Source organism: Elephantulus edwardii, unplaced genomic scaffold (genome assembly GCF_000299155.1).
Source record: "Elephantulus edwardii isolate Elephantulus edwardi_28Jun2011 unplaced genomic scaffold, EleEdw1.0 scaffold00030, whole genome shotgun sequence".
Taxonomy (NCBI): Eukaryota; Metazoa; Chordata; class Mammalia; order Macroscelidea; family Macroscelididae; genus Elephantulus; species Elephantulus edwardii.
In genome coordinates, this window is record NW_006399780.1 from 6,821,689 (window position 1) to 6,836,648 (window position 14,960).

The following is a 14,960-nucleotide window of genomic DNA, read 5'->3' on the forward strand; positions in this document are numbered from 1 at the left end:
ATCACCATAGGCTCTGGCTCAAATGCTATTTCATTAAATTCTTCTGTATCTGCCAATTCCTTTCGATAAAATGACTCAGTATATTCCTTCCATGTTCTATAATGTATTTGTAAGATCGGTTGGTTTTTTAAAAATTTTTTGTGTGTGTACCGTCAAATAGGATCTGACTGGTACAGGAGGAGATTGCCCTTCCTGGTGGAATGTACTTGTAGGATCAGTTTTGAACTCCATCTGTATACGCCTGTTCTACTAGTGAAAAGCCAAGCAATGTGTGTTGGCCAAAGAAAGGCAAGAGTAGCTGTTTGAGAAACCACTTTACAGTGTATATAGTCAATAGTTCTCTCACACAAATGGACTCAGCTCTGCCAAGCTCTATCCCTCACCCCCAGCCCTTTTCTTGTCTTCTCATTTAAGGTTTATATTTAAGGCAAAAGAACATTAGGTTAAAAGCCCCTTCTTTTCCTGTCCCTTTCCCAGACAAAAGCATTCCTAGACATACCTGATGATGACCTTTTGTGTAGCCTCTAGACTTTACATGTTGTTATATATCGTTGAATTTGAACTTACCCCTAGCTGACGCTCAGTGGATTTTCAGAGGCAGTAAGTTACAGAAGGAGATTGCTTATCTTTCTGTTGGAGACCAGCTGGTTGATTTGAACCATGTGCCTTTGGTTGGCAGCGCAGCTTCTTACCACTAGACCACCAGAGTTCCCTCTATACTTTATACACAAGTAGATAAAGATGTTTTTATGGATTGTCAGGTGACTCTTTAGATGGATTTTCAGAGGCTGAACTTGCCCATTATTCTTCCAAGGAGCAGCTGGTGGATTCTAACTGTGTGCTTTTGGGTTGGCAGCACAACTCCTTACTGCTAGGCCTCCAAGCTCCCTCCCTTCTTACCACCGGGCCACCAGACAAAAATGAGCTGATGTCCATCCCAGAGAAAAACAGCTGATAGGACCTGCTCACCCAAACTACACATATCACTACAGCAGTCAACAGGGGACAAGTAGTGAATATCTAAAGGCTGTTAGTACTATTATACTCACACACAGAGACAGGAGAAGAAAAGTACACTTGAGGAAGAATCTTCCTTTTAAAGCTCTCATCTTCTCACAATGATTGGGGAGGGGAGGAATTTATCTCTTTTACTTCTGTCAGGGCCTAGTGCTTACACTCAAACTGGCTGACTTCTCCAAGAAAAGTGTTTGTTCTACTATTACTCATCTTAAAATTCAGAATGTCCCTTATGCCATTTGCTGCTACTACTGCCTTTTGCTTAAAGTAGTGCCTTTCTCTATACTTCAGTTGTTTTTGTTCCTCATTTCCAAGAGTTTTTAATACGATGATGGGGTTAGCCTTTTCTATGTAGGGAACAGTTCATCGTATCACACATTTGGTTGGTAGACAGGAATCGTCCACAGGGAAATTGCTTATTATGAATATTTGTACCATTTGATTCACAGATCCAAAGAGCCGTCTTTCAGCGAGTCCGTGCCTAATTTTTTTGTAAACCTCGTGTTTACCTTGCACAGTGAGCCTCATGTTTTGACATGTGCATGAGAATGTTAGTTTCAATCTCTCAAATTAGGAGGGAATATTCTAATCATTTAACAAGTTTGTAATATTTCCACAGAATTGTGTTTATGTGCCATCGAGTTGGAACCAACCCATAGCTGACCTTCCTGTAGGTTTTCAGAGGCTGTAAATATGCACTGAAATCGATTGTCCACCTTTCTCTCCTGAAGCAGTTGGTGGGCTTGGACTGCCTGCCTTTGGGTTGTCAGTGCAAATCCTTACCCACCAGGCCTCCAAGGTAGTCTTGGCAGAAGCAATAACCTTTTCCTTCATACCAGCTTTTACTCCCTTTCAAGTTAAAGACTTTTTAGAACTTCTTTTTTAGTTCTAAAAATTCCTGACTTCTGTAATAGTGTTGTATAAAGAATTTCTTTTTAGTTACAAAATAAATTTTCATTAAACAATTAGTATCACCAGGCCCTCAAAATACAAATTAATATCATTTCATACCCATAGATTGACCCTTACTAAATTGCCAGGTTAGGGCGTTATTTCCCCTAAAAGCTAACCCTGTTCTTTTATCCTGGCAGGACCGGCCAGCCATGCAGCTGTACCAGCCAGGGGCTCGTATCCGGGCCCGTTTGGGCTCTGCAGGTAATTCCTGTGAGTGTAGTGGGACACCGGCTGAGGACAGCTGTGATGGGAAGAAGGGTGAAGCAGAAGTCTCAGGGGTTCTTCCTAAGAAGAGTGAAGAGGGGGAGTGAACCATGTGTAAGCCAAATTTGTGAGAAGTGTTAATTTCTCATTCATGTTTCCAGAGACTAGAAAGGGTATTCTTAATGCACATATATGTTACCCTAAGATATACTCTAGAAGGTTAACATCCCTTAAAAGAAAACTAGAAATACAGAGAGTTGTCTTATTAATGTCTAGAAACCATCATTAAGTGATTTTATTTAACTGAGCAGAATTTTTGTAGGTTTACCAATTTCTAGAATAAGCTAGTATTTATTGTGTAGGCAAAACATAGGAAAAATATCTCCTTTGGAAAGTGTGACCAAAACAGAAAAGGTAATGAGTATTGTGTCAGTGTGAATTCTGTAACACTTTATATTAAACGATAGGAATAATTTGCACTTTGTAGTTTATACATTTGTAAATTAATAATCTGTAGGAATTTTACCTCATTATGTTTCTTGTTAGTTTTCTGTGAGCCAGTGTTAGCAACATGTCATTGCTACTTTTGAATCTTCTGTGATAAGCATCCCAAGTTTCATTACATTTAGAACATGCCTCTAGTATATAATTCAGAACACTATATCATTTCCAACAGCTTTCGGTAATTGATGTTTTAAACAGTTTGGGAACTGACATGAAAACCTGTTTCCGTCTTTTGATGTGCTCATGGTTTATACCAAATATGCTTTCAGGATTTGCCTAATGTCCTTCTTTTGGAACAGAAATTACACAGGTGTGGCTTCTAGGCTCTTTTTGCAATTTAAGGCAGCTTTCATATTCAATAATGTAATGTGTCTCTCTGAAACTATGCATTCTACAGTGTTTTTTCCTGTTTAGTGACTCTTTAAAAGGTTACTATATTTTTGGCACTGTATGCTGAAACTTGTATTGAATAAAAATTTGTTGCTGTGTATTTTAATGCCAGTTACAGTAGTTTTCCTATATAAAACTTTACAAAATAAAAGATTGCATTTTGAAATATGGCTTTAATTATCTGGATACTTTGCTAATTGGATCCATTCCTTGTTATTGGTATAGTAAAAAAGTGTATTTGTTGAAAAACTAAGACTGTATCATTTAGATTTTTTTTTTTAAATCTATGAGTGGCACCCACTTCCTAAACAACATGCCTCTGGAAACTTTATGAACGTTGAGAATCGAAGATAGTTATAGAAGGGCTTCAGGCCTTTTGTTCATAGGGTCGCTATGAGTCATGCTCGACTTGACAGCAATCAACAACAACAACAACAACATGATAGACATGCAGTCCATTTCATAGCGCTGGAGAGGTGCAGGGTCACACCCTTGAACTTTGAAAGAAAGAAGAGGGAGGAACTGGTTGTGTGTGAGCAGGGTCATTTACACAGCTGAGCTTTGGGACAGACCAGTAATAAATCATGAAGACTTAGGGGCCCTGCAATTTCTGTCATAACTAATAAATCCTGCGATTAGAGCAGGTAGTAGCTGTAGACAATATTTTTGTCAGTGGGTCTCCTAAACAGTGACCTTGCTGTAGACCTCTTTCATTGCAGTTTGACTTTGATGTGAAAATTGTCAGATCAGAGAGTCAAGGAAGTGGGAAATACTTGTTTCTAAGATCCACCATCATTAGGACCTGTTAATTTGCTGGCTTTGTTGGTATTTGGAACATTGTATTCCCTAGAATTCCCTTGTGCTTATTTTTAAAAATGTTAGTTTAAAACTATGGTTCTCAAACACTTTGATCTCGGAATATTATCACATGCCTAAAAATCACTGAGAACCCACAGAGCTAAAAAATTTGTAGATTTAGATTGTTTCTGAGGTTATACATTTTTAATGGCAAAAAAGCTGTGGTGCAATCTCAAAGGCACACAGTTCAAATCCACCAACTACTTTGCAGGAGAAGGATGGGCAGTCATCTCCTGTGCAGTTAACTGCCTCTGAAAACCCTCTGGAGGGTCAGCTATGTTGGTTCTGACTCAGTGGTACACAATAAACAACAGCATAGTCAAAATGGAGAAATAAATGTTTAAAACAAGAATACAGAATGAATAAAAAAATACAGAATTAAATACTTCCTTTAGCCATCAGGGAAATGAGGTCATCCACAGCATGTAGCCTCTGGAATTCATGAGAGAAAGACTGAGAAATGCAAATAACATCTTAATATAAATGCAGGTCTGATTTCACAGATTATCTTACAAGGACTCAGAGCCCCCTTCATGGGGATTCCTAGAAAAAACATTGAGAACCACTGGTTTAAGACAATAATTAAAAAAATCCAACCAAACTGTTGTGGGGATTGTTTCTGACTCAAGAAAACTCCTTGTGTGTCAGAACTGAACTGTCATCCATGGGATTTTCAGTGGCTAAACTTCTGGATGTTTATCTCCAGGCCTTTCTTCTGAGGCACCTCTCCAGTCTTGCTTATAGGAGCAAAGTACATTAGCCATTTGCACCACCCAGAGGTCCCAAAACCATGATACATTTTAATAATGGCTTACTTTGTCATAAGATGCTTTCATATATATTTCTCGATTTAGAATTTGACTCACTTTTCAGATCAGCTGAATAGTATGTACATGACTTACTCCTTTATTTTTATATATATATATGAAAACTGAGTTTTGGAGATGTATTTTAACTGGTAAGAGCTAAAACTGGTCACAGTTTTATTACCAACTATTTTTAAAACTCTTTAGTTCAGCATCTGCCTAACAAATGGCAAGAAGGTTAAGGAAAAAGTAGTAATCCCATGGGAATTGTAGAAGATTATTTAAGGACAAGACTGAAGTATTTGATGTGAGCAACAGTATATGTGAAGTTTAGCCTCACTTCTTTTAGATTTTTGGTAATTCTTTTCCTAAAAATTTTCTATAGCATTTTTTTGTATTCTAACCTTTGGGGTTTTTTAACTACTTAGTTGTTGTAATGTGCCATTGAGTTGAGTAGGACCCTGTGAGCAATGACTGTGAGCCTTGTCCTATCCTGAACCCACCTCACCACTCGTAGTCTTACTAAGGATGTTCTGAACATGACCATAGCAAGGAGGAGGAGTTAACTACTACCACTTTAGTTCCTCAGCACTTTGCTAGCAAATGATAAACATCATCTAATGGAAATCATTTTTCACTTTTGATATGAAATTGATACTTTCAGAAATGGTATTTACTACCTTTGGAGAAAAAATTTTTCACTTGAGTAGTAATAGTCACTGAGAAATTTTGCCCCACTGCATAAATTTCACGGCAATGAAACACTTGGTGTTGGCAAAGAATACTGAATATGCCATATACTGCCGGTAGAACGGACAGATATGTCTTGGAAGTAATTGAGTGCTCATTAAAAACGAAGATGGTGATACTTCTCTTTTGTACTTTGGGCACGTTATCAGGAGGCACCAGTCCCTGGAGAAAGACATCATGCTTGGTAAAGATCAACGAGAAAGAGGAAGCTCCTTAACGAAATGGATCGGCTGGATGGCTGCAACAGTGACATCCAACATTCATGAGAACGGTGCAGGACTCGGAGGTGTTGGTTCTGCTGTGCACAGGGTCCCTGTGAGTCAGAACAGACTCTATGGTACTAGACAACAACAAAACACAGAAGTGGAATGGAATAGTAAGTGGAATAGTAGGTTCCATTCACAAGTTTTTAGCAAAGGTTCTACCAATGTTTACTGCTACTATTCTTCATAGCAACAAGGACTTACGTGATATCTTAGTAAAGATACTGTCTTCCCTGTAGAATGGAGGAACACGTGGTTCAAGGATCACGAGTAGCCAAAAGATCATTGCTTCTCTAGAGGCCCAGTCGTTACCATTAAGTCACAGCACTCGAGTCAATTCCAACGACAGTGACCCTGTGTCAGGTTCTCAAGGCTGTGAGGAGGGTGCCCATCTTCTCCCTCTGAGCTGCCAGTGGATTCAAACCACTAGAACCACCATTAACTAAGATGAAGGAAGTACAACTTGGAGGTTTCTCCGATCTCACTTATTATTTAATAGATTCCTTCTGAGGTGAAAGAATTCTGCCAACTCAATGACAATTAATTTGGTTTTTAGTTTGATCTTAACGCTAATGTAAAAACATGTTGTTGGGGGCCATCAAATTGAGGATGGCTCATAGTGACTCTATGAACAACAAATCTGAACCCTGTCCTATTCTGAGACATCCTCATTATTTCTGACATACTTGAGCCCATTGCTTAAGTCACTGTGTCAACCCATCTGGTTGAGTCTTCCTCTCTTGCACTGACCCTCCACCTTTCCAAGCATGACGTTCCTCTCTAAGGAACAGTCTCTTCTCCAAGACATGTTTGTTTGTTCTTTTGGCAGTCCAGAGGGTATTTAATACTCTTCTCCAATACCAAGTTTAAAGGCACCAATTGTTCTTCTGTCATCCTTTTTCATTTTTCAGTTTTTATCACTCTGCTGTAAAAATACTGTGTTTACTTACTTTATGCTATAATTACATTTTTAAACAAATTTACTTTCTAGTCAATTTCTCTACTCTTTTAAATGAAGATTAAGTCTTTGAAACAGGCACTAAAATGAAGAATTAACTACTTATTTTATCAAATTTATGTTGATAGCCAGACTGTTGTTGTTATATACCATTGAGTCAGAACCAAGTCATAGCTGACACACCAGCAGGTTTTCAAAGGCTCTAAATCACAGGGGAAGATGCTTATCTTTCTTTCCTGGAGCAGATCGTGGAATTAAACCATATATCTTTGGGTTGGCAGTACAACTCCTTACCCACTAGGCCACCAGAACTCCCTATAGCCAGATTAGTAGCCAAAAAAAGTATATAAATGTTAATTTCAGAACAATATTCCAGAATAAGAGGATTTAAAAAGAAATAAACTTCAAAACATCAGATGATTGCTCCAACCAACCATCAGCTACAGACAAGATTTAACAGCAATAATTTGAACATTGAATTTAAAGCTTTATTTCAATCTTACTGTTCCACTTAAGTTTAGAAAAAAGCAGTCTGTCTTCTCTGTGTGAGTGTCTGACAGGTTGCATTTTGGTGGAAAGCTAGAAGCTTCTTGTAAATTGTTATCCCTATTTTCTTTCCATCAAAATCATGCTTATCTTGTAAGTTTCTAAATTTCTCCCAGAATTCTTCATTGTTACACATCTAAAAGGAAAATAATCATATAAGTAACCTTGCATGACAAAATGAATAAATGCTTTGGTCAACTCAAATGCAAGCAGTCTACCCAAAAAAAGAGAATAGCATTTATCAATGACAATGACATTTTATAGAATGATTTTGCGTTGCTTTCATGACAGAAAAATTAATGTGCTAAGTCCTTGGCATCAGAGACCTCTCCTTAGTACTGAAGGGCAGTGATGTCAGTCTGGAGACTAAGGTGCATCTGATCCAGGCCATGTCTTTGCAATTACTTGCTATGCATCAGAAAGCTGAACAGTGACTAGGGATGATAGAAGGAGAGTTGATGCCTTTGAGCCATGGTGTTGGAGAAGAATACTGAATATACAATGGACTGCTAGGAGGACAAACAGATTCATCCTAGAGAGGGTGAAACCAGGCTGCTCTTGGAGGCAAGGATTCTGAAGCTTAGTCTGACATACTTTGGACATGTTGCAAGAAGGGACCAGTCCTTGGAGAGGGATACCATGCTTGGGAGGGTGGAGTGACAGCACAGGAGAGGAAGACCCTCAATAAGATTCATTGATTCAGTCACTGGGGTAATAGGGGTAGGTTTGCCGGATACAGTGAGACTGGCACAGGATAGAGCAGGGTTTAGGGCTGTTGTACATAGGGTCCCTATGAGTCACAGGTGATTTGGCACATAATAAAACAACTCAAAATGGTCATTTTCTCCACAACGATCATGAGTAATTTTTTGAAGCTAAAAACAGGACAGTTGACTGACAGTAGTTTTGTGCCCATTTAAGGTTGTAGAACCAAGGGAAGAGATGCTATTTGGACAACAAACTGCTGGCATTTCTAGGATCACTTAATAGATCATAGAAACTATGAAGAGGTTATTTGAAGTCATACCTCCACCAGCTAACTTGAGGAGTAAAAGTGAGCCTAAGTTAATGTTTGCAGGTAACAATTATGCCTTCTCTATAATTCCCTAACTCTTCAAGGTACACTTCTATAAATTAGTAGCTTCTTCTTTGTAAAGGACAGTTTGGGGAAAAAAATGCCACATCTATCAAAACAAAACAGAAGTATTCCTGGAACTTGAATTTGAACTTCTAATACTACATCCTACAAGCATCAGTTGTGTGCTGCTGAGCTGACCCTAAATGATGGTGTCCCCATGTGTGCCACAGTAGAATTGTACCCCACAAGGTTTTCAGTGGCTGTTTTTTCTGGAAAGTACACTTCCACACCTTTTCTAAGGCACCTCTGGGTGGACTTGAACCCACAGCCTTTACACTAGTGAGCACATCAACCATTTGCACCACTGTGGTTAAATAATGTAGTCTTTTGCCTTGATTCTTTGGGTGGCGAGGAACCCACAAAACTTCATATATGCCCCCCCAGAAATCATGAGTTCCCTTTGACCTGGTTTTCCACCCTACAGAGTTTGTTACCTTTATTTAGGTTGATTTCTATTTCCTGGGTTTTGATACTTTATGTCTTATCCTAAATTGCAATCTGCCTGTCCTGTGCTTGGTATGCAAGTCTGTGGCCAATAGACTGCAAAAAAGGAGAGCTGTAACCTGCTATGCAAACGAAGTGTCTGTGGCATACCAAAGGGACTGGTCAGTCCATGTTTGTGGTGGGCATGCCATTCCTTGAAATTGATGAGGACGTTGTCTGTTTAATCAGGAAACCCCATAGCTCTCCAGCCCAACTCCCGATATAATGAATTAGGAAAAGAAGCAGTAGAAAGAAGGAAGAAAGAGTAAGAGGAGGAGAGGTGGGATGGTGGTGAGCAGGAACTTTCCAAAAGACTTGTAACAATGATCAAGGGCTCCAATACTGAATGAAGACAGGAAGACAGCCAGAGTGGGCCTACTGGCAGAGCTGAGCAGCACTGGTGACAGCTATAGGCAGGGCCATTAAATGGCTTGTACTAAAAGAGCAAATGCACAGTCAAGGACCCTCCTATACTGAAGAAGAGAGACTCCCTGTGTGCTTCCTAATACTGATCCAGAGTTGTAACTGATTCATTTGAATCCTAAATTGTACTATTACATCCTTAATGAACCACTTAATTGTGAGCATGGTCTGTGCTTACAGTTTTGTGTTCACTGCAATGAGTTATCAAATCCTAAGAGAAACAGAGTGATCTTGGAAGGGGTGACTGTTAGAACTGGTCTAATGAAAGAGTGATGGTCTGTCTGATCTCCACCTCACAAAAGATCAGCTTTGTCGTTCTCATTACTGCCTGTAACGCTAGACAGGTTCTGATGGCATGATCACTACTGCTCGCCCCATTTTACGTCCGGGATGGCAACTTAAGTTCATCCACCAAAACTCTCTGACAGTGAGTTGTTTCCTACTCATAACAACCCGGTAGAACAGATTAGGACTTTCCAAAGGTAATCTGAGGCTTTAGGTCTTTCTAGAAGTAAATTGTGCCATCTTTCTCTCACAAAACAACTGGGGGTTCCAACTACTAACCTTTGGGTTACTCAAATCATTATCATCAAGTTGGTTCTGACTTAGAGCTGTTTCTACAGCCAGTTTTTGGAGGTTGTAAATCACACAGGAGGAAGCTGCCTATCTTTTTTCCTGCAGAGTAGCTGGTGGATTTGAACTGCCAGAAAGATGCTAACTTTGGTTTAGCAGCATGACTCTCTACTGACGATACCACCAGAGCTCCTTAATCTTTTGGATAGCTGCTGAATCCTCTACTACACCACTGTTCCTAATTATGTTCACTATACTGACTTATCATTTGTCCACCAAATCATGTACTCACCTCCTATTAACTATCATTACCTGAATATACCTAATAGGCATTGAAAGTTACTATGTGTAGCCTGGATTCTTTATCTGCTCCATACTGCTGCCACCTACCCCCTAAATCTTCTTCCTTCTTCTACTTTCAGAAAATGACACCTCTGTCTTCACAATTATTCATGCCCCGAGTGAACATATGTGCTTCTACTGTTCACCGATCACTGTTAACCCAGGCCCTGTTTATTCCTCTCCCTGGATCTAGTGTTGCTTCTCTCTATTTTCCCATCAAATCTAAGGGGTTGCTCCAGTGGTTCCTGTAGACTGTAAGTTAGAATTCAGTGCATTGTTGCTATGATGGCGAACCTGTTTTAGTGAAACTTCTAGACTGAGATGGATTAGGAAGAAAGGGGATCTAATTGAAAAATTAGCCCATGAAAAATCTTTGGATCACAAGAGAACATTATCTAATCTGTCACCTACATTATGGAGAGTATATGACCAGGCAGTGTTTTGTTCTGTTGTGCACAGGGCCTCTGTCAGTTGACCCTACTTTGCAACACCTAACAACATGGTCTAAAAGTCGTGACCCTCGCTGGGTCTTCAACCTCATCTCACACTCTTTCTCCTTCCATCTGTTCTCTGGGCACATCACATTAGCATTCAAACGCAAAAAAGCTCCATTCTCTTTACCACTGAGAACAGTCACCAGCAGTCTCTGCAGAAAACACCATCATTCTCCACCAAGACCTAGTTGATTTAATCATCATCTCTTCATAGAAGCCTGCCTTGTCCCACAGTAGACATCAACTCCCCTCCCTCAAAACCATTACCTGTGCATGTTTATGTGAGGCATTCAATTTAACTCGCAGTTTAAGCTTGCCCACTAGACAGAAAATCCCTGACGGCAGGAACTAAATCCTTGATAAGCCTGATATATTGCACAGTGCCTGGCACTTGGGTGGAATTCAGTGAATATTTGCAGAATGAATGTGTGAGTTTGTAATCATGCTGCAACCTACTGGTTCTCAAGTAATAAAGTTTGTTAAGTCAATACTTACCTTACAAATAAAAGATTGCCTCATGATTAAAATTTTAATACTTTTTGCTTGTGTATTTTAGTTTTGAACAAAGCTCATAGTGAAATAATTAGTGCAACTCATAGCAACTCTATGAACAAAAGACCTATTATCTTTCCACAACTATCATCGTTTCTCCAGGTTCAGAGAGTTTCCAGAGGCATGTGGTTTAGGAAGTGGATGCCACACCTGCTTCCAGACCTGTTTTATAACTGAGAGCTCCATCAAACACTGTCCACAGTGGGAAACCATTATGGTGTTTGATACCCCATGGCACAAGGTTCAGCATCACAGCAAACCCAGGTTACTTCATACAACACATTGACAAAGAGTGATGTGCCACGTGGAAGAGTGTTCCTCCATATATAACAGCACTAGTCTTATTTAACAGTGGCTAAGAGTCATCAGGTTGAATACAACTCAGAGTAAGCTTATAACTAACATGACTCTTATATACCAAAGTATACTTGCAACTCATTGTAGGATTGCAGATGAGTTTTTTGTTCTTTAAATTTCTTAAATGTCTAATTTTAAAACACCAGTTATGTAAAAACTTAGACATAACTTATTTATAGTTAGGGTTTTTTTATATTATATTACAGATTATTATCTTTCTTGTTCTTTATATTTCTGAAATGCCTTTCTAATTTTCAAACACTGATTTTGAATAAAAATAGATACTTTAGTTCTAGTTCCAGATTTTAGATTCAATGTGTACAAATATTTAAAAGATGTACAAATTCAAAAAACTGAAGAAATTGGAAATTCTCATCCAGTTATCTCTATTAGTCTGCCAAGGTTCCCATTGAAAGGCACAAGAAATCTGCATTTACAAATTCCTATGCAATTTATATTTGCTCAAGCTCAAGAGTGAATAGAAACTCTATTAGTACAATTTTTTAACATCCTGTTAAATATTTGTCCTTTCTTATGTCTAATTTACCTTGACCTGTAGTTTGATTGGTTTGGTCTTACTGTAAAAATCTTTGTCTTTGACCTTCTTGACCTTATTATTTTACATATGAACATCTTTATTATATTGACTAGGACTCATATCAGCCCTATATATTTAACCATATTTTTAAAACTTGCATCATTCTCTCTGCTACTTATGCTATTTATGTTCGTGAGGTAAGTTAAGCAATTTCTTAGATGAACTTTTTTATTATTATTCTCCAAATACTTCAATTGGTTATCACATAAAAGTATAATTTTCTAAATCATTCTCTTTATCTTTGAAACTCTGCATAATAATAGTAAAGAGCAAAAACAAAACAAAAATCTTAGTTGAAGGCCTTACCTTTTGGAATTTCTTGCAGGTTTTTGATAGCTGCCCAATGTCATCCAAATCAAGAAAAGAGAAGATGTGTATGATTATGTTGTCAGGCAGGCGAACCAATAAATCAAATTTTCCCTGACACAAGTTCAAAATATAATTCAGCACTTCTTTGCCAAATACTTTCTGCATCTGCCCTAAATATCAGCAGGGGTTGGAAAGCAAATAAGGAGACAGAGATAAAGATGGGAAGACAGAATGAGAGAGACAGGGAGAGACTCTAGGTTATACCATGCAAACAAACTCACTCCCACCCACTCTCAAAAAATAAACACAAAAAGCATCACTGGATTTAAGTACACATACTCTATGCTTTTTCACAAATATAGATGTATCTAAAAAATAATTTTCACATTCTTTTTGCCATAAACATAAAATGAAGCAATTCAATATTTTAGGTAAAAATTACTACCCAAAATAACAGACAGTGAGCATGCAAAATTGTTTTTCTTCAATTACAATCATTGTTGAGAAATTTGTTTCTGTTGCCTGTACACATTCATTTCTTCCTCACAGAACTAAAGTCTGAATCTCTCCAGTTCCTATCTTCAGGCATAAGCACTTCTGCTTCTACCATCTGTCCTGAAGCTGTCATTGGTCAACCAGTAGGCATTTTATCTCCGTGATTCCAATGAGACCTCAAGGCAAAGCTGCAGTCTATCATTGAAGAGAAAGATTTTGATTTCTCTTTCCTCCTGAGAGTAATCTGGGAGAGGAGCTTTCCCAGTGCTGCAGCCAGCCAGTTTAAAGTCCCAAAGGGAATGAGCCTTAGAAGAGAGCCAACAATGAATGGGATGCAGATTGCAGGAATAAAAAGATCTTGAATCTGTGAAGCAAGTGTGGAGCAGCTGAATCAACCCACCCTGAAGCCCCCACCTCCTGGACTGACATTTGGTGAAAGGTGCATTTCTTTATTGTTTGAAATATGTCAGAATGGTGATTCTTTGCAATAAAATCTAATCTTGATACTGTTGTTGTTATGTGTCTTGGAGTTGACTACAACACATAGTGCCCTATGCACAATAGCTCTAGAACCTGCGCTATTCTGGGCCACTCTCACTGCCTCTGACACACCTTATTACAGCAGTTACTGTGTCAATCCATCTCATCCATGATCTTCATATCCTGTGTCCTTCCACACTTCCGAGCATGATCTCCTCCAAGGACTGTTCCCTCCTGGCTACGTGTCCTAAATATGTGAGATGGAGCTTCAAAATCCTTGCCTCCAAGGAAAAATTTGATTTCACCCTCTCCAAGACAGATCTGTTTGGGTTTTTTGCCATCCATGGTATGTTCAATACTCTTCTGCAACATAACAATTCAAAGGCATTGATTATTTTTCTATCATCCTTAGTCATTGTCCAGTTTTCTGATGCATAGCAAGTAATTGCAGAGACCAAGACCTGGATTAGGCACATCTTAATCTCTAGACTAGTCTCATTGCTCTTTAGCACTCTGGAGAGGTCCCTGACAGCAGACTCTCCTAATCCAATTTGTCTTTTGATTTCCTGACTGCTGGTGTCAAGAGTGTTGATTGTGGAACTGGGTAAATTGAAATTGTTCATCTCAATCTCTTCTTCATCTATCATGATGCTACCAATTAGCCTAGTAAGGAGAATCTTCATTTTCTTAATATTGAGCTTCAATTCATATTGCAGACTACAGTCCTTGACCCTCAGTTTCAGTAAGTACGGTTGTGTCATCTGCAAAACACAGTTGTTGATGAGTCTTCCTCCAATCCTGATGCCACATTTCTCATAAAGTCCAGCTTTCTGAATGATATGTTCCGCATACAGATTGAAAAGGTATGGAGACAGGACACATCCCTTTGATGCATTCCTTTTCTGATTTTGAACCATGCAGTGTTTCCTTGCTTTGTTCTGGTGACTGCCTCCGGGTCAACATATAGGATTCATATTAGCACAATCAGTTGTTCTGGGATTCCCATTCTTCTCAAGATTAGCTACAATTTGTTGTAATCCACAGTCAAATGTCCATACATAGTCAATGCGACACCGATAGATATTCCTCAGACACTCTCTGCTTTCAGTCAAGATCAATCTGATGTGGCCCTACTGCCACAGCCTCCTCTAAACCCAGTTTATTATTTCTGGTAGTTCTCTGTCAGTGTACTGTTTGAATAATATTTGAATCGGCGTCAGCAGGATTTTGCTTGTATGTGGTATTAGTGATATCATTCAATAATTTCCACACTCTATTGCAACAATTTTTTTTAAAATGGAAATAAATATAGATCAGTCAGTTAGCCAGGTGGTTGTCCTCCAGATATTTTAGCACAACCTGGTGATCACTTTCAGGGTTTCATCTGTTAGTTGAAATATGTCACTTGGTATTCCATCAATTCCTAGAATCTTTTTTTTCCCAATACCTTCACAGGAGCTTGAACT

General features: G+C 38.8%; 1 protein-coding gene across 1 annotated transcript in view; it reads left to right on the forward strand.

Moving 5' to 3' along the window:
- Positions 1-2,282, forward strand: part of UPF3A (UPF3 regulator of nonsense transcripts homolog A (yeast)) — a 27,250-nt gene extending 24,968 nt beyond the window's left edge. Inside the window, exon 8 of the mRNA XM_006883964.1 lies at positions 2,058-2,282. Within this exon, the coding sequence (XP_006884026.1) occupies positions 2,058-2,282 (225 nt within the window). The remainder of the gene's footprint in view (positions 1-2,057) is intronic.
- Positions 2,283-14,960: the final 12,678 nt, after the last annotated feature.